The 19,154-nt window shown below is 35.4% G+C and overlaps 1 protein-coding gene across 1 annotated transcript; it reads left to right on the top strand.

The window, feature by feature from the left end:
• The first annotated feature begins 10,435 nt into the window (after window positions 1-10,435).
• Window positions 10,436-18,845, top strand: LOC126606466 (probable serine/threonine-protein kinase PIX13). Its single transcript, XM_050273859.1, has 6 exons — window positions 10,436-10,659; window positions 10,884-11,335; window positions 12,122-12,257; window positions 12,744-12,877; window positions 12,998-13,121; window positions 18,302-18,845. The coding sequence occupies exons 1-6, from the start codon at window positions 10,590-10,592 to the stop codon at window positions 18,628-18,630; spliced, it is 1,245 nt and encodes a 414-aa protein (XP_050129816.1). The 5' UTR covers window positions 10,436-10,589; the 3' UTR covers window positions 18,631-18,845.
• Window positions 18,846-19,154: the final 309 nt, after the last annotated feature.

The following is a 19,154-nucleotide window of genomic DNA, read 5'->3' as shown; positions in this document are numbered from 1 at the left end:
TTCTAAAACCCATGACTTTCAAAGCCTAGTGAATGGTGAACCATGAGACTCTTTAACAACATTAAAGAGAATGAAGGATTTAGAGATTTATTACCCTTGAAGCTTATCCTTGTTTACACAAGGAATTCACCCAAGTGGATGACTTAGAGAAGAAAAGATTGCTAGCTATCTCCTCTCTAAGTGGCCGGCCTCTATTGGAGAAAAACAGAGAAAGTGTTTCTCATCTTTTGTCTCAAGAAACCCTAATGAGAAAAAGCTATAAAGATGCTTTTATATCTCTTTTCTTAGGTGAGTGGCAAACTTGCAATTAAGCAAAACTTCACACTCCCCTCACTATGGCCGGCCTCTTTTAAGTGATTGGGCTTATTGCCCATTTTTTTTTAGTTGTCATACAACTTAAACATAATGGGCCTTGTGGACCAAAACACTTTTGGGCCCCGAAACCCAAAACCAACTTAAAAGCCCAATACGAACCTTTCGTAAAATTAATTAACTAATTAATTAATCTTGACCATTTTTCAATTAAACCATTTAATTGCATATCCATTTTCATTTATATTTCTTCACTTTCATCCTTACTCGGTGTACGATCCATTAGGTTCCAATTAACGAGGCAGTGGGTGATTGTTACTCTTAACGATCGATTATGAATTGAAACTACATTTCAATTCTCCCTTTGATTAAGATTAGTGTTTGCTAATATTCAAGGCTTCCACAAACCATGAGTGACACCTAGCAGCATGTCATGGTTACCCAAGCTAAGTAGAAGTGGTTGGAGAACCTATCCAGTTACAACTACAACGCAATACGGTCCTTCTCTAATACAATACTCTTAATCACATTGTTTGAGTGATAGTTTGTTTCATGTCTACTATCTAATGTGATACTTCTCTATATGATTCAATTGAATATGATTTGGAACAAACTTCCTAAGTCATATTCATATGCTTTGGCCAAAGACTCTCGAATCATATCTTAGAGTATTCTCCTTCTACCATGAAAGTTTAGAGATCTCTTGTCATGCATTCATATGCCTACATGACTAGATAGCTTGACCCCAACAATGCCGTGGACACTCTCAATGGAATGCCTTTGACATGATCAAAGATCAAAGACCTAACCATTAGACATCTATGATGCCACATGTCAAATGACTACTTTGCATATTGCAACTATCGAGTTCTTACATGACATGTATGTTGAAACTCTTTTTTGATCGTTGTTCAGTGTACTTGATCACTCTTTCGAGCACCTATGTGTTTGTCTTAGTGTCCAACACTAAATGACTTGAGACTAGTCATACTCACGCTTGAGTTGACATAACACATACAAACCTTAGCGGATTGTCAATGCCCAATTGTCAATCCTATGGCTAGGAACATTTTAGGAATGAACATAAGAGAAAGGTCTCGTTAATCTAACTTACTTAAATCATTTATCTCTTAGATCAAATAATTCCTTGGATTCCCTTATTGCTTAAACACATGATACAATAAATAATGATTAACAATAAGCTTTGCCCTTCATTAAACATATAATAGTTTAATACAATAAGTATTCCAAAAGCTATTACATCAAATAAGTGGCTTTGTGGGCATACTTCCAACACTGAGGCATTTGAGTATTTCAAAAGGTTCAAAGCAATGACAGAATTGCAGTGTGGACACAAGATCAAGTACCTAAGAAGTGTTAAAGGTGGTGAGTTCATGTCTTCTGAATTCAGTGACTATTGCAATGTCTCTGGTATTCAAAGGCAACTAATCATGTCATACACACCACAGTAGAATGGTGTGTCTGAAAGAAAGAATATAACTGTGGTGGAAACGGAAAAAACTATGCTACATGAAAAAGGCATGCCATACCAATTTTGGGCAGAAGCTATGCACACTACAGTATATCTCCTCAACAGGTGTCCCACTAGGGCTTTGGATAAGATGACTCCTTTTAAAGCCTATAGTGGAAGAAAACCTAGAATTGCACACTTGAAGATCTTTGGGTTGGTAAGCTATGTTCATGTTCCTATAAATCTAAGACACAAGCTTGAGTGCAATAGTCACAAATGTGTTTTTGTGGGGTATGGAACCAGTGAGAAAGGATAGAGGGTATTTGATCCTATCACTAATAAAATTATACTGTTTAGAGATGAAGTATTTGATGAGAGTGCCAGGTGGGATTGGAATGAAAGCTCTGGAAAATATTCCAATGCATCAATTACTACTAATATAGCAGAATCTGAACCAACTCAAGGATCAGAAGTTCAAGATGAAATTGTACTCCCTGAAACCACTTCTGACATTTCATAGGAAGGTTTGAGTTCTAATGTGAAGGAAATTTTTTTTTGTCCTAGCTAAGAACAAGTATGAACATTTGAATACATATGCAAGCTATTAACACTTTAAAGTAGACATGCATCCAAAAACAATTCATAAAACCCATGACTTTCAAAGCCTAGTATATGGTGAACCAAAATAAACTCTTTAACAACATTAAAGAGAAGTAAAGATTTAGTGATTCTTTACCCTTGAAGCTCATCCTTGATTACACAAGGGATTCACCCAAGTGGAGGGCCTTCAAGTCACCTCCAAGCTCCTTGAATCCTCCTTGTGTTTTCCTCCCTTTAGTGCTCCTTTGATGATTTGAGGAAATAGGATTTGTTCTCCAAAACACCAAAAGCTTGATGTCTCTAAGTCTCTTCACCAAGGATGTATATTGTGAAGATGATATGGATGACTTAGAGAGATTTTAGATGCTAGTAAAAATCCTCTAAGTGGCCGGCCTCTATGTAGAAAATGAGAGAAAATGTTTCACCCAATTTCTATTAGAAAAACCCTTATGAGAAACAAAGCTATAAAGATGACTTTATACTTTATCTCTTAGGTTAGTGGCAAACTTGCAATTAAGCAAAATTTCCCACTACCCTTGCTATGGCCGGCCTCCTTTTGTTATTGGGCTAAATGCCCATATTTGTTTTAGTTGTCATACAACTTAAACATAATGGGCCTAGTGGACCAAAACAATTTTGGACCCCGAAGCCCAAACTAACTTAAAAGCCCAATACGAACCTTTCATATAATTAATTAACTAATTAATTAACTTTGACCATTCTTCAATTAAACCATTTAATTGCTTATCCATTTCATATAATTTCTTCACTAACATCCTTATGTGGTGTGCGATCCATTAGGTTCCAATTAGCGAGGCAGTGGGCGATGTTACTCTTAACGATCGATTGTGAATTGAAACCACATTTCAATTCTCCCTTAAGATTAGTGTTTGCTAATCTTTAGGGCTTCCACAAACCATGAGTGACACCTAGCAGCATATCATGGTTACCCAAGCTAAGTAGAATTGGTTGGAGAACCTATCCAGTTACAACTACAATGCAATACGGTCTTTCTCTAATACAATACTCTTAATCACATTGTTTAAGTGATAGTTTGTTTCATGTCTACTATCCAATGTGATACTTTCCTATATGATTCATTTGAATATGATTTGGAACAAACTTCCTAAGTCATATTCATTTGCTTTGGCCAAAGACTTTAGAATCATATCTTAGAGTATTCTCCCTCCACCATGGAAGGTTAGAGATCCCTTGTTGTGCATTCATATGCCTACATGACTAGATAGCTTGACCCCAACAATGCCGTGGACAATCCGAAGGAATGCCGTTGACATGATCAAAGATCAAGGACCTAACCATTAGACATCTATGATGCCTCAGGTCAAAGGACTACTTTGCATATTGTAACTTTAGAGTTCATACATGACATGTATGTTCGAACTCTCTTTTGATCGTCGTTCAGTGTACTCGATTACCTTTTTCGAGCACCTATGTGTTTGTCTTAGTGTCCAACACCAAATGACTTGAGACTAGTTCATACTCACGTTTGAGTCAACATAACACATACTAACCTTAGCGGATTGTCAATGCCCAATTGGCAATCCTATGGCTAGGAACGTTTTATGAATGAACATAAGAGAATGGTCTCGATAATCTAACTCACTTAGATCACTTGTCTCTTAGATCAAATACATCCCTTGGATTCCCTTATTGCTTAAACACATGATACAATAAATAGTGATTAACAATAAGCTTTGCCCTTCATTAAACATATAAAAGTTTAACACAATAAGTATTCCAAAAAGCTATTACATCAAATGAGTGGCTTTGTGGGCATACTTCCAACATAATGCTGATGGTTTAAGCTCACAGATTGATCTATCATAGAGCTATGATTTTACTCCAAAAAAATAGAGACCCTTGAATGAAGTTATTGCACAGTGTAATGTTTGCATTATGGAACCTAAGAGTTATGAAGAGGCTGCTCTAGATTTGTCTTGGATGAAGGCTATGCAAGTTAAGCTAGACATAATTGAAAAGAATAATACATGGATGCTGGTAGATATACCATTTAGCAAACCTGCGATAGGTGTGAAGTGGGTATACAAAACAAAACTGAATCTTGATGGAAGCATTCAGAAAAACAAAGCTAGACTGGTTGCAAAAGGTTATTCACAGAAGCCAAGAATTGACTTCAATGAGACCTTTGTACCAGTTGCTAGGCTTGACACCATAAGGACTTTAATAGCTCTTGCAACTCAGAAAGAATGGCAATTGTTTTAGTTGGATATAAAGTCTGCATTCCTCAATGGTGTACTCAATGAGGAGGTCTATGTTGATCAATCTCAAGGATTTGTTATACAAGGCAAGGAGGATAAAGTGTACAAGTTAAACAAGGCATTATATGGCCTTAAGATAGCTCCAAGAGCTTGGTACGATGAAATTGATTCCTACTTCACCAAGGCTGGATTTAAAAGAAGTCCTAGTGAAGCCACCGTATACACTAAGACTAAAAACTCAGGGATTCTCATTGTTTTTGTGTATGTTGATGATATTGTGTACACTGGAAGTAGTGACACAGTGCTTGACAAGTTTAAAAATGACATGATGCAGCACTATGAGATGACTAATTTGGGATTGCTGCCCCATTTTCTTGGTATGGGAGTTGTACAAACCAAGAAGAGCATCTTCATACATCAGAAGAAATATGCAATGAAGTTGCTGGAGAAATTTGGACTAAAGGGTTGTAAATCTGTGGGAACACCACTTGTAGCAAATGAAAGGCTATGCAAGAATGATGGAAGTGAAGTTGCAGATGAGTCTGAGTATAGGAAATTGGTGGGAAGCCTTATGTACCTCACTGTCACTCGACTAGACATAATGTTTGGTGCTAATCTCTTGGCAAGATTCATGCATGGTCCAACTAAGAAGCATATAGGAATAACAAAAAGAGTACTGAGATACATGGAAGGTACTATGGACTTTGGCATTGAATATGTAACAGGTAAGTCAGCATTTCTTATTGGATATTGTGACAGTGACTGGGCTGGGAGTGTTGATGACATAAGAAGCATATCAGGGTATGCTTTCAGTCTTGGCTCGGGTGTGTTCTCTTGGGCATCAATCAAACAAAACACAGTGGCATTGTCCACTGCACAAACTGAATATGTAAGTGCTGCTGAAGCAACATCTCAGGCCAAGTGGGTAAGTTTTGTTTTAGAAGATTACGAGGAAGAACAGGTTGAACCTACTGTGGTAATGTGTGATAACACTTCAACAATAGCTATTGCCAAAAATCCAATGTTTCATCAGAAAACAAGACACATCAGCAGAAAATTTCACTTCATCAGAGATGCAATACAAGAGAAGAAGATTAAGCTTGTTTACTGCAAATCTGAAGAACAAATGGCAGATATCTTGACTAATGCCCTACCAAAGGAGAAGTTCAACTACTTCAGAGAGATGCTAGGAGTCAAATCAGCTACCAGCTTAGATGAGTGTTGATGTTTAAGCTTTGCAGCCGCTTTCCGATTCAAGTTTCTTACCCTTAGTTTGTAATGTAGGGCTCAGATTAAATCAAAGCTAATAGGCTAGATGTGTGCCACATGGCATAACAACTCACATATAGGTGACCATGTGTTGTGCACGTGAGTGTGTATGAGGTGGATGAGTGAGTGCGCCTTCAATGGCTATATCTCACCCTCCACTCTATGCTTCTAGATGTATCAATTCAGTTATAGCTTAATAGAATCCAAGGGAGAAATCTCTTCACCTTCTTCGCACCTTCATTCCTTCATGCTCTCTGAGTAGAGATCATAATCTCATTGATTTCTGTTTTGATTTCGTGCTCTGATACTTCATAAAAATCACAAACCCATATAAAATCACAAACTCTATCAGGGATGACACCCAAAGGTGTCATTTTGGTTATGGATTGAGTGGATCAGCTTGGCTCAATGATGCAAACAACTACAGGTTGTGGCTTGGCTCAAAACCCTAACTTTTTTTGTTTGCTTTTTTTTTTTTTTTCGCTTTCACATTCATCAATTCACCATATAATATATGTATAAATAATGCAAACACAATTTAAGCAAAATCTATAATTCGAAATGCGTAAAAGTTGGGGCATTCATCATGGTGAATGTTTCATGCAATCAATGCTGAAAATATCAACAATTTAGTCTGTGTTTTATAAGAATCTAGATTGCATGATGAGAATTGTGAACTAGTTTGTAGCAGAAAATACCCTTCAGATTCCTTAGCGCAGTGTTAGAAGCATACTTGATAACGTGTTATGGCCAATTTACTAAAGAGATAGATAGGTGCGGTAAAGAAAGAGGATATAGAGTAGGGTTTAGGGAAATAGTAGGATGATATTTCCCTCTGCTAGTGCATTTATTCATAGTAAACCATGAGGATAGAGAAATTTACTCTCCAAATAATACTAAGGGGTGGTTTGGGAGTGAGGTGCTTAAACAAAAAGCACCCATGAAAAAATGCTGTGAGGGTTTTAGGTGTTTGGTAAACTAAAAAAAAAGGGCTTATTTTGGAAGCTGCTGTGAGAATAAGCTGAAATCAAAGGAAAAAGTTGAACCTGCTATTTGCAGCTTTGGAAAACTGGCTTTTTTTCAAAGCACACGGAGCTACAGTGCTCCTTTAATGAAAAGACCCACTATCAGACTGTTTTTTTTTCCAAAAGCACTTGTACAAAAAAGTTTACCAAACACTCTGCTGATTTATTTCACAGCCATTTATTCCACAGCACAGTCGCTTATTCTCACAGCAGCTTTTTTTCAAAGCACAACAATACCAAACCAGCCCTAAGCCTAATAGGAAATGTCACATCACAGCCCGGGCCCCCACCACATCCCAGCTCGACTTCACCGTAGCACGATATTGTCCGCTTTGGGCCCCGACCACGCCCTCACGGTTTTGTTTCTAGGAACTCACACAAGAACTTCCCAATGGTTCACCCATCATGGGATTGGTCTTGCACGAACTCGCTTATCTTCGAAGTTCCGATGAAACCCGAAGCCAATGAGCTCCCAAAAGGCCTCGTGCTAGGTAGAGATGGGAATTTATATATATAAGGCTTATAGGATCCACTCCCCTGGGTGATGTGAGATGTTACAATCCACCCCTCTTTAGGGGCCTGACGTCTTTGTCGGCACAACACCGGCCAGGAATTGGCTCTGATATCAAATTGTCACATCTCGACCTGGGCCCCCACCACATCTAGCTCGACTCCACCGTAGCATGATATTGTCCTCTTTGAGCCCCGACCATGCCCTCACGATTTTGTTTCTAGGAACTCACATGAGAACTTCCCAGTGGGTCACCCATCATGGGATTACTCTCGCGTGAACTCGCTTAACTTCGGAGTTCCGATGGAACCCGAAGCCAATGAGCTCCCAAAATGCCTCATGCTAGGCAAAGATGAGAATATACATATAAGGCTTACATGATCCACTCTCCTAGGCGATGTGGGATGTTACAGGAAAAAATTACTATATTGCATAGGAATCTTAAACCAAATCTATTAAGAATTCACACAATCACACAATGTTAAATATTAAATACAACAGCCTTATTAGTTTTTTATTTTTTTTAATCCAACAACCATAAAAGAATTGAGTTTGCGATGAGTGAAAATAAGAATGTGAAAATTATTTTCCTTCAAGTATTTTCTATTTTTTAGAGGGCTGGTTCGGTATGGGATACCGAACCGAAAACCATATCCCGATTCCCAAACCAAAATTTTCGGGGATCCCAATTTCAAGACCACTCCAAAACCAAATTTTTGAGAATCCCAAAATAGTTTCTAGATTTCGGGACAAATCGGGATTAAATTTTGATTTTGGGCTTTTGGGCTGAAACTTGACATATTGGGCTTTTAGGCTAAAATTTAGCCTTTTATATTGAAATTGTCAGCCCAATTTCGTTAATACCAATCTGTCATACATACAAATATGTCATATGTGTGTTTGTGCAATCTATTTTGAGCCACCAATGCAATCTATTTTGAGCCTTTAAATTCATACCCACATAATAAACAATGAAGACCCAAAAGCCAATGCAATCTATTTTGAGCCACCAATTGCTCTACCCACATAATAAACAATGAAGACTCATAAGCTAGAGAATTTCAAATGCGATTATGCAAACAAGAAGGAAGGGAGAGAAAAAATCTATCCAAGAACATATTATCAAACATATAACGTATACAAGTTTTCAATTACCTACTAGCACTAAAATTTTCAATAAAGATACCATAAAACATTAGAAGTTTTAGCAAAAGTTTCAACTTCCAAGAATCAAAACATCGGAGTCGTGTACATCATTGTTTAAGCATAATGCAACATCAATTGGATTACACTAAACCGCTTAACTCCCATTACATATCTTCTACTTCATGACCCTCAAAACACGAACTTGGCAACACAAACTCAGCACAACTATTACGCAAAATAACAAAATCTAGGGCTCCAATTCACCCAAGCACAATTTTTTTCAATGCTAATTCAACCACATCAGCAACAAAAATGCAAGAATTCTTCTTAATTTTTTGATGTAATTATCAAACATAATCATATATACAATTTGAAATATCCTTCTCCACGTCCGAATATCTAATCAGCATTAACATCAAATCTTAATTTCCCATAACCAAACAAGAAGCTAAATCAAATAATGGACCAAAAAAAGTTGAGTTTGAGAGATGATTTGTGACATACCAGATCTTTAAACTCAGGTTCAAGTTTCAACGATCTCTTTCTTTACTCTGCTTGGTAAAGGCTAATTGTATAAATCATAAATCATCAACCTCTGTATCAGTATCTTCCAAGTGCTAAAGTTCACAAACCTTAATCTAGAATTCGAACTCTAAATTAAATTTCAACCCTAAATTAATTCCAAAATTTACCTAATTTGGGGAAGAATCAGTGCACAGTGCACTGGAATCTGGATGAAGAAGTCGAAGAGAGAGATCAGAGAGGTGAGCGGCACTGGTGGCCGTGGCTTTGCCTCTGTGTCGTGAAGGAAGGCTTCTCCATAATGAGGGATGAGAAGTCGAGAGAGAGATATTAGAGAGGTGATAGGTCAGTCGAGAGATAGGTGAGTTATTTATGTGATGTGGGTGTGGCCAGATTCGAAGACAGAGAGAGATATCAGGGAGGAGGGTGATGAGGTAAGGTTTGAGGTGAGGTCGAGTCGAGAGACGGAGAGAGAGAGAGTGACTGAGTTCTAAGGGTTTGATTTTTATTCAACGATTAAGATTAAATCTCAATCAAACCCGATAGTTGTTACAATTCCAAATATATATTTAAAATTAAATTATATATATATTTTTTTATTTCGGTTTAGTTCGGGATTATCGAAAGAATGAAAATGTGAGACCGATTCCCGTACTGAAATTTCGGGATCGGTTCGGTATTGGGTACCGAAATTTTCGGGATTTTTGGTTTGGTATTTTTTTTATTCAGTTTCGGGATTTTTTCGGTTTAGTTTGGAATATTCGGTATCTTTTTCCATCCCTAATTTTATATGACCATATCAGATATAAAAAAAAATGCTACTTTTATCATATTTTTCATATTATATTTGTACCACATTTCTAATAGAAATGTGATCTATATCTATTGGTGGCCCTTATCTCTATTAAAGAGTTTGTACAAATATTGTATAAAAAATGTAATAAGTGTATCTCCACTCATTAGATATTGTAGACATTGTTGATTAATCCCGATCGACAACCGGCCCAATGAATGAAGAAATTGAGGTACAGTGATTGGTCTGCGTGACTCTGCCATTGACCTGCCTCACGTATAATTCCACCAGTTTATCATGTGGTCTTAATTCTCTAATAGCCTGAGCTTTCATTCCAATTTTTAAGAAAAATATATTACCTTTTCTCCCTCAATACTGTGTAAATAATATTCGTTGTGTATAAAAATATTAACGCATCTGTCTCTGTGTGTGTGCAAAAGTCCAGAGGAAAAAGTCCAAAGGAAAAAGTCCCACATACGTACATATTACGTATATAGGTAGCCAGTCTTTTCTTGCTTTGACTATTTCTTTGTTGCTTCTCCCACTCTTTCCAGGAATTGGAGACAGACACCAGACGACCGCATCAACATATATCTGGATCAAATTAAGTAGCTACCTCCTCTAGCTGGGTACACTTGAAGGTCAACGTGCCTTCGATCAGAGAGATCGAGAGTAATTATCAGTCGATAACTCGCTCGCCATGGGAAACTGTTACGGATCTCCAGTGACTAATCATAGCCCATCATCTACAACCAAGCTGCCTACCCCAGGTATCTGTATGTGTGTGTGTGCGCGCGCGCGCATGCATATTTACTGCTAATATTCCCCTCCAAAGTAATTCTTCAATTGCTTCTTTCCTTGTTTTATGTTTGGTTGCCAGGAAGAGTTGTTTGGTTTCCACTTTAAGTGCTTATTAACGCGAATTTATTTAATAGGATTTATTTACATGCACGTTTATAAACATATATATATATATATATATATATATTTGCAGTAGCATCGAGATACGATAACAAGAAAAATGGATTCGTTGGAAAAAGTGTGACCAGCACCACAAAAGTTGCAAGGAATATTAGTGGCAAAAGAAATACTGGTGGAACAACGGAGAGAAGTGAAAGCAAGGCACAAGTGATATTAAGCAAAACCATCAGCAGAAATAATTATACTGAAGCAGCTGGAGGTGTGGCTCCTCCTCCTCCTGATGCGGCAGCTACAGCTGCTCCAATCGAAAGTATACCAAAGTTGAAAGAGTTCACGTTAGCAGAGCTGAAGAAGTGTACTCAAAATTTCCGACCAGATACAATACTAGGAGAGGGAGGTTTCGGAAGGGTTTTCAAGGGCTGGGTCGATGCCTCAACGTATGCCCCATCAAAGGGAGGCGTCGGCTTGGCCGTCGCAGTCAAGAAGTCCAGCTCAGATAGCTATCAAGGTCACCAAGAATGGCAGGCAAGTAATTTTATTTTACTTTTTTATTTAGCTAGGGTGTAACGATAGATAGTAATATAATGCCCACTTTTTTTGAAGTTACTAATGCACATATTTATATACACAATATTTTTGGATACTAGCTAAACGCTTACTTTTGCCGGCCGAGTAAAATTAATTTGTATGATTTTAATATTATATATATATGTGTGTGTGTGTGTGTGTAACTTGACATGATCATATGCTTAGTATTATTTAGTATGGCTTAATTAAGCATATGGCAGGCACCATACATTTGAGTTAATTGTTTCTCTTCATGGTAGACATGGCCTGAACCATTAGGCACATGATGTCATTGTTACTAAAATCATTTCAATTTTAAGTTTTGGAAATTTGTTTGGCAATTATTTTCATTTAAAAAAAATATCTGAAAATTAAAATCAAACCGAATTTTGAAAACTTACAAAATTTTCAGTTCTCTGTTAAAAACAATTACAAACAAATTTTCAATTTTAAAAAAATAAAATAAAAATAAAATGGTTATCAAACCCCTCTAGCTAACATAGAAAAAGTGATTCCAATCACAAAAAAAGGGGTAATGTATATAGTGGATCGAGCACGTATGGCTTCCGTGATTGCATACTTCAATTTTTAAGGTAGCTGTAGTACTAGTGGGTGATGAATCATTATTAGCTTTGGTCTTGGTCTTCCATTCATAAACACAAAATATATATTAGCATTTGCATGAAAATATATAAATTATTAGCAGAGACTGATAAATAGTTAAGTTGGTATATATATATGCAGGCGGAGGTGAATTTCTTGGGGAAGTGTCGTCATCCAAACCTCGTTAGGCTGCTGGGACATTGCTGTGAAGAAAACCAATTCCTTCTCGTCTACGAATATATGCAGAAAGGCAGCTTGGAAAACCACCTTTTCAGAAGTAAGATTAATATATATATATATATATATATATATATATATATATATATATATATATATATAGCCAACCATATGATGTGTTAAAAATATAAAATAAGTACGTTAATCAATACTTAAATAATAATTTAATAATCAACAACCACATCATATAATTTACAAAATTTAGTCTAAATAGTTGATATCGCTAGCATTATCCTACACATTTACTAGTTAAAATGCTGTAATTACATGCATGTCTTTTTTGGTCTACTCATTCTTCGTATGGAAAGTCAAAAAGTAGGCAGTAATGCTCTAGGAAAATCAAATTTGCAAACTAAATTTGCAAACTGAATGATATGCTACTAATAAAAATAACCATGTTTATCAGCGTATAGGTAATAAATCAATCATCAACTTTCATGTCCTTTAATTTTCAAAACTTTATCTACAATTTTAATCTCTCTAGCATTACTCATAACAAATTAACAAGAGAATGATAATTGTACAGAAGGTCAAGAACCACTTCCATGGGAAATAAGACTAAAGATAGCAATTGGAGCTGCACGAGGCCTTGCTTATCTGCACAACTCAGAAAAAGTCATTTACCGTGACTTTAAGGCCTCCAATATTTTGCTGGATCCGGTACGTGTATATAGAATGAAACATAAATTTTGAAATTGACATTTGTAAACACCCTTGATTTTTTTGTTGTCCTTCTTTTCCTTTTTATTGACTTTTTTTCATGGAAATTTTGTTTTCTAGGCCTACAATGCGAAACTTTCAGATTTTGGACTGGTAAAGATGGGGCCTATGAATGGAAACTCCCACGTAACCACACGTATTATTGGAACTTACGGATACGCAGCTCCAGAATATGTGGCAACTGGTAAACATAATTTTTAACACAAATGCATTTTTGAATAAACTGAAAATATTTTCTTGCACTCTGCTCATTGAAAGTTTTTCCTTATGTTTATACTGGAATGCGTGATAGCTTTTATTAAATGCAAATAACAACTCGCTAAATTTTTCTTTCTTTATTTTAACTCATTGTACCTTATAATCTATTATGTAAACTTCAACGTTTTATTGTGGTGTTTTATTTGGACATTGCTACCAAGTCCTCCACCAAATTATAATTAACTTGACCAAACATTTAACTATTTCTTTATACAGCTGATTATTTTGAAAATACAATAAAAGTAGTTCCCATGTAGTTACCAATCCACATAAATAGTGACAATATGCGTCCAATCATTAATATGTATAGCCCAAATATAGAACTCTAAACTCCAATCCGGATCCTCACTGGATCCTCTTTATGAGGAACCCAGGGATCTGTGAATCGTGTCCGTTTATCATACATCATACAGTCAGAAATCATTTTAAATATTTTTATTTAAAATTAAACATAAACAGTACCTAACAAAAACTAACCACATGATGTACAATGAACGGACACGATTCACGGATCTCAAAAAAGATCCGGAGAGGATCTTGTTGGCTCTAAACTCTTCATTCTGTTCATAAAAAAATTTTAAAAAAATTAAAAAATTAAAAAAATAAAATAAAAAACTCTTCACTCTAATAGCTCATTTACCAATCCGTAATTAAAATGGAAGGAACTTTGAAGAGAAATTGAACTGATGAGGAGTCGAAATTGGATTCATGTTGAAGTTGTTTATTAAAAAAAAAAAAAAAAAAAAACCTTCTGTAATCAGAATAAAATTGGTATAGATTACATATAAACTATTTACTAATTCACCTAAATCGGAATGAAAATCAATATTCTTGTTGAATTTTATTTACTAACTAATAGAAATAAAAAAAAGGGTTAGATGCTTCTATTCACTAAATATTAAACGCACTAAAATTTAATTTTTTAATTTTATTTAACAAGAATAAAAAATTTTCATAAATTGGGCAGCGGTTAGTGGTGTTGGCTTAATGCGAATGGCAATTTTGGAATTTTATAAATAAGTGATGGTATAATGGGAGGGAAAGATCCATTTCGGATTCCCCAACAATGAGAAATTCAAATATCACCTAAATGTAAGGAATTCAATTCTTCCCATTTTGGAGTTGGATTTCGAACTTTGCATGGGTCCCACCAACTTTTCCATTCTCCAATATACGGTAAACATTGAAGTATTCCGTAATCAAAATTCAATTATGTGTTTTGGTTCCGATTACCTTTACATCATGTCATAGATTCATTATTGATTATAGACTTGTTAGAATTTGGGTGAGGTAGATTTTTCTTCACTATTGTTGTTGTCTATTTGTGTTATAACATGTAGTAATACATTACCTTGGACACACTAAAAAATTCTCCATAGTTAGTGTATCCAAGCACATAATAATAGTTAGCCAAAAAAAGCACATAATAATTTTCGTGTTAACTTAAAATTACTTTTGTTAAATAAAAACCTTCAAATTACTTACGTTACTCTCCTAAAAGAAAACTTAGGCCCTGTTTGGCACACCGTATAAAACACCGGATAGTACTAATAATACGGTGTACGGTGTTTGGTGCCGTTTGGATTAAATAAGCACCGGATTAAATAATCTGGGCCCACCTTTTTTACCCTGTGTATACCTGCTTCCTAATCCCGTCCAATTTCTCCGTATAACTTAGTCGGCCTCTTGTTCGTTCTCGCTCTCCGCTCCTTCTCACTCTCGCTCTCCGCTTGCTCTCTGCTCCTTCTGCCATCGCCTGCAACTGGCAGGTGAGGAACCTGGGAACTTCCGCTCGTTCTCACTCTCGCTCTCCGCTCCTACCATCGCTTGCAACTGACAGGTGAGGAACCTGGGAACTTTGAATCAGGAGATTGTGAAGGTAGCAAGAAATTTGGACTTAGAATTGTAGGGCTTTACCCCGAAGGGAGCTCTTCCAGAAATTGTCAGAGGCCAAGGCTGAGCCCAGGCCAGTGAATCTTTTGCAGTCGGGGAAAGAGAAGAAGAAGAGAGAGAGGGAAGGAGTTTGGGGGTGCGGCAGAGAGATCTAGGTTTCATTATTTGGGATTCTTCTGTTCTGTAGTCGAGGAAGAAGAAGGGAGAGAGGGAAGGAGTTTGGGGGTGCGACGGAGAGATCTGGGTTTCATTATTTGGGATTGTTTTGTTCTGTAGTCGGGGAACAAGAAGGGAGAGAGGGAGGGAGTTTGAGGGTGCGGCGGAGAGATATGGGTTTCATTTTTTTTTTTAAAGTTTAATTTTATTTTAAGTTTCCTCCTATCCGATATAATACCAAACACTGTATAAATAATATGGTCATTAATCCGATACTGCACCAAACGCCCGACTAATTTAGTTAGTACTGTCCGGTGACTATTTATTCTATCTGACAGATATAGTCAGTACAGTCCGAGCTGTCAAATGAGACCTTAGAATTTCGTAAGGAAGCACAGCCTCTAGAAGCTATTTGATTTGCACAAACAATAAAAAATTCCCACTTTTATATTTAGCCAATATCACATTGAGATACCACGTGGAATTGATAAAGTCAACAAGAGGTTCATATATGCAATTAGAAAGACTTTAAGAGAAAGGATGCCTATTTTTTTTCTCCTTATTTTATATAAAAATAGGGATTAGTTGTGGGATCCACATCACATCAAATTTTAACAATTCGAACCGTCCATTTTTCAAGTTATACCTCAAGGATCATCTTTGCAAAATATTAGCCAAATCATAAATATTTAAGACATCTAATTGGGTTTAAAGAAATGAACGAATACTTTGTTATATAAGAAATAATGAAATTTGATCTTGATAGTTAAATAGACATATGGTTTCAGATTGAATTGAATTTTTCCAAGGATAATCTATGAATTGAGATTAACAAAATAAACGGTTTGGATAATTGAAATTCGATGTAGAGTGGGCCCGACACCTAATCCCCATTTTTTTTCAAAAAATGGAAATCCCTTTGTATAAAGGGCCTGTATGCAATTATACACAATTAGACTAGTAAAATATATGTAAAACATATTTATATTATTATATATATAATGGTATGGTTTGGTCTTTGGGATCTACACTACTTGCCTTCCTCGCTATTTTTTTTTTAACAAACGATATTATTTACACTATGAGAGAGGGGGTAGGCTAAGCCTCACAATGGGCTAGCAATAATGTTGTTCAAATTTGTCTTTGGCGATAATCAAACCTAAGACTTCTCACTTACATGTAAAGAAGAATACCACTAGATTGTAATATTAAGTGACAAAGTTTATATATATTTAATATAATTATTATCTTAACAGTTGGATATAGTCTTCTTATTTATATATATTCGCAGAGAGCACATACTTTGTGTGTGTGAACAACCGCCCACCTCCTCTTACGTTCTCTTCAAGTGTAACTGCTTCAGTTCATTCAAACTATCTAAAAAAACATCATGATTTCACTTACCTATATAAAAAAATGATGATGGGACAATTTCTCTAAATAAGTACATATTTTTATATTATGTAAATATTTTGATACAAAATTACCATTTTGCCCTCATTATGTAAATATTATGTATCAAAAGTGAGAGCAAAATAGAAAAAATGAGGATATGATTGTCATTTTGTTAAAAGGTACAAAATTACTATTTTGCCCTCCTCATGTCAACATTGTGTATTCAAAAGTGAGGGCAAAATTAAAAAAAAGGGAAGCAAAAAGTTGACAAGCCTTATTCTCTTAATAAAATACATTCACATGAAGATAGATCAATCATACAACTTTTTCTTAGTTATCATTGAGTGTTGTTATTATTTTGGAGTTTAATTATATGAACTGTAGCCTACCTCCAACAAATTCCAACTTGGAATCTTTTCAAAATTTCGGGAGGAGAATAACACTAAATCCAAAACCAATGGGTTAAATTAGATAATCAATTGTTTGATCGATCACATCAAATTTCAAAATCACGTTTTTTGTTACTAGACCCAGCTTTACTCGGACCTATTGATGTTTAAGTAGTGGCTTTCTTTTTATTCCTTTTTTTTTTAACTGTTCTTTTTATTCCTTTTTTTTTAACTGTTGTTTTATTCTTTTGGTTCAGCGGGAAAAGGAGAGAAACTCTATGTTGGCTTTGGACTTGGTCAATAATAGACGATTTCCACACGCTATAATAATAATACTTTTACACTATATTTGAACGAGGAGAATAAATTTAAAATTTAGATAAAAGTCAGAATTTATAAATTGGCGTACATTAATTTTTTTGTTTGGATTTATAAACATAAAAATTTAGAATTTCTGCGTGGAAAAAAACTTGGAATTTGGGACCTCCAATTCCTAAGTTTAAATTTCATGTAAATATATGTCATTTCCCAGTTTCTATAATTGAAAGTTTAAAAATAACAAATTCCGTATTCAATTCCATTGTTCTTTTAAGTTAACCAAATAAAAAAATCCACAAATTCCAGAAAATAAAATTCCATCATTTTAATTTCTATTATTTTAAAATTTCTTAGTAATCTTAATTTTTTTTTCTTCCAAACATAGTGTTAAAAATATATTCAGACTTTGGTGATGGTGGTCTCTTTCTTCTTGCACTTATGGCCAAGAATGATTCTTGCATTTGGTGACATGACTTCCAATTTATTTTTTAAGCTACTATATATATATTTTTATATCGGACTCTAACCCCCTCGGTATGTATATGTCACGACATTGTCAACCTATACCTTAATTAACATTACATAAATATCTCCCAATTTGACAATTTCCTGAATAAAAGTATATAAACGAGTAGATTAATTACAGATGAAACATTCAAAAGTATATAAAAGTATTCAAATTCCAAAATATTTAATTCAAGATTGTGTACGTTAATTACCTTAGTTGATGACTAGCTACAATTAAAAGTAACAAATTCCATATTTAATTCCATTGTTCTTTTAAGTTAACCAAACAAGAAAATCCACAAATTCTAGAAAATAAAATTCCATCATTTTAATTTCTGTTATTTTAAAATTCTTTAGTAATCTTAAATTTTTTTATCCAAACATAGTGTTAAAGATATATTCAGACTTTGGTGAAGATTTTCCAAACACTAAACGTGCATGCATGCAGGGCACTTGTACGTAAAGAGCGATGTGTACGGTTTCGGCGTTGTATTGCTGGAGATGCTAACGGGATTACGGGCACTTGACAGTAATCGGCCATCTCGCGAGCACAGTTTGGTAGACTGGGTGAGTCCGTTGCTTCACAAGAAAAAGGAGCTGAAGAAGATAATGGACCCAGGGCTTGGAGATGAATACCCCTTAAAAGGTGCCTGCCAAGCAGCTGAGCTTATTTTGAAATGCCTAGAACCTGATCCTAAAATCAGACCATCCATGCAAGAGGTTTTGATAGTTCTGGAAAAGATAAACGACATTAAGGATCAGAAACCCAAAAACTAGAAGGGCCAATGGGAGACGACATGATCAGGAATCATACTCTTCACCACATTATAACCACCATGCTAGTACTAACTAGCATTCCCAACCTCGTTTTACCTAATCCAAATTTGCACCCCTTAATTGTTTTCCTACTATTGTATTTATCGGATCTACTTTTTATTATTTCAACTTTTGATGTACGTTAATATATAAGTAAACAAATAGTTTGCAATCAATTTATTCCTCTCACCTGTTAGTGTAAAAATATCGATGAATTTAAAAGTGTTGCAATCGTAATTATTTAGGAATGTGGTCATGTAAATCATATTATGTCTTGGGATATTCTTGTGGGATTCTACCATATCTCTTAGATTAAATATTATAATCCTATTAGAGTTGTAATCTTATTGGGGCAAAGAATTTACCTTTCATACTATAAATAAAGGCACAATGGATGACATAACACACACCTTACAATCACACATATTTCTCTTCTCTCTTTGCTGTGCCACACCCCTTTCTCTTTATCCTTTATATTATTCAGT

Source organism: Malus sylvestris, chromosome 16 (genome assembly GCF_916048215.2).
Source record: "Malus sylvestris chromosome 16, drMalSylv7.2, whole genome shotgun sequence".
Classification (NCBI taxonomy): Eukaryota; Viridiplantae; Streptophyta; class Magnoliopsida; order Rosales; family Rosaceae; genus Malus; species Malus sylvestris.
This window is presented reverse-complemented; position numbering and strand designations above follow the sequence as displayed.

Bases quoted from the DNA above. Each gene is read 5' to 3' on its own strand.
- LOC126606466 (XM_050273859.1), top strand. From the start codon at position 10,590: ATGGGAAACTGTTACGGATCTCCAGTGACTAATCATAGCCCATCATCT. The intron at 11,336-12,121 runs GCAAGTAATTTT...ATATATATGCAG, and splicing joins AAGGTCACCAAGAATGGCAG to GCGGAGGTGAATTTCTTGGG. The intron at 13,122-18,301 runs GTAAACATAATT...GCATGCATGCAG, and splicing joins TCCAGAATATGTGGCAACTG to GGCACTTGTACGTAAAGAGC.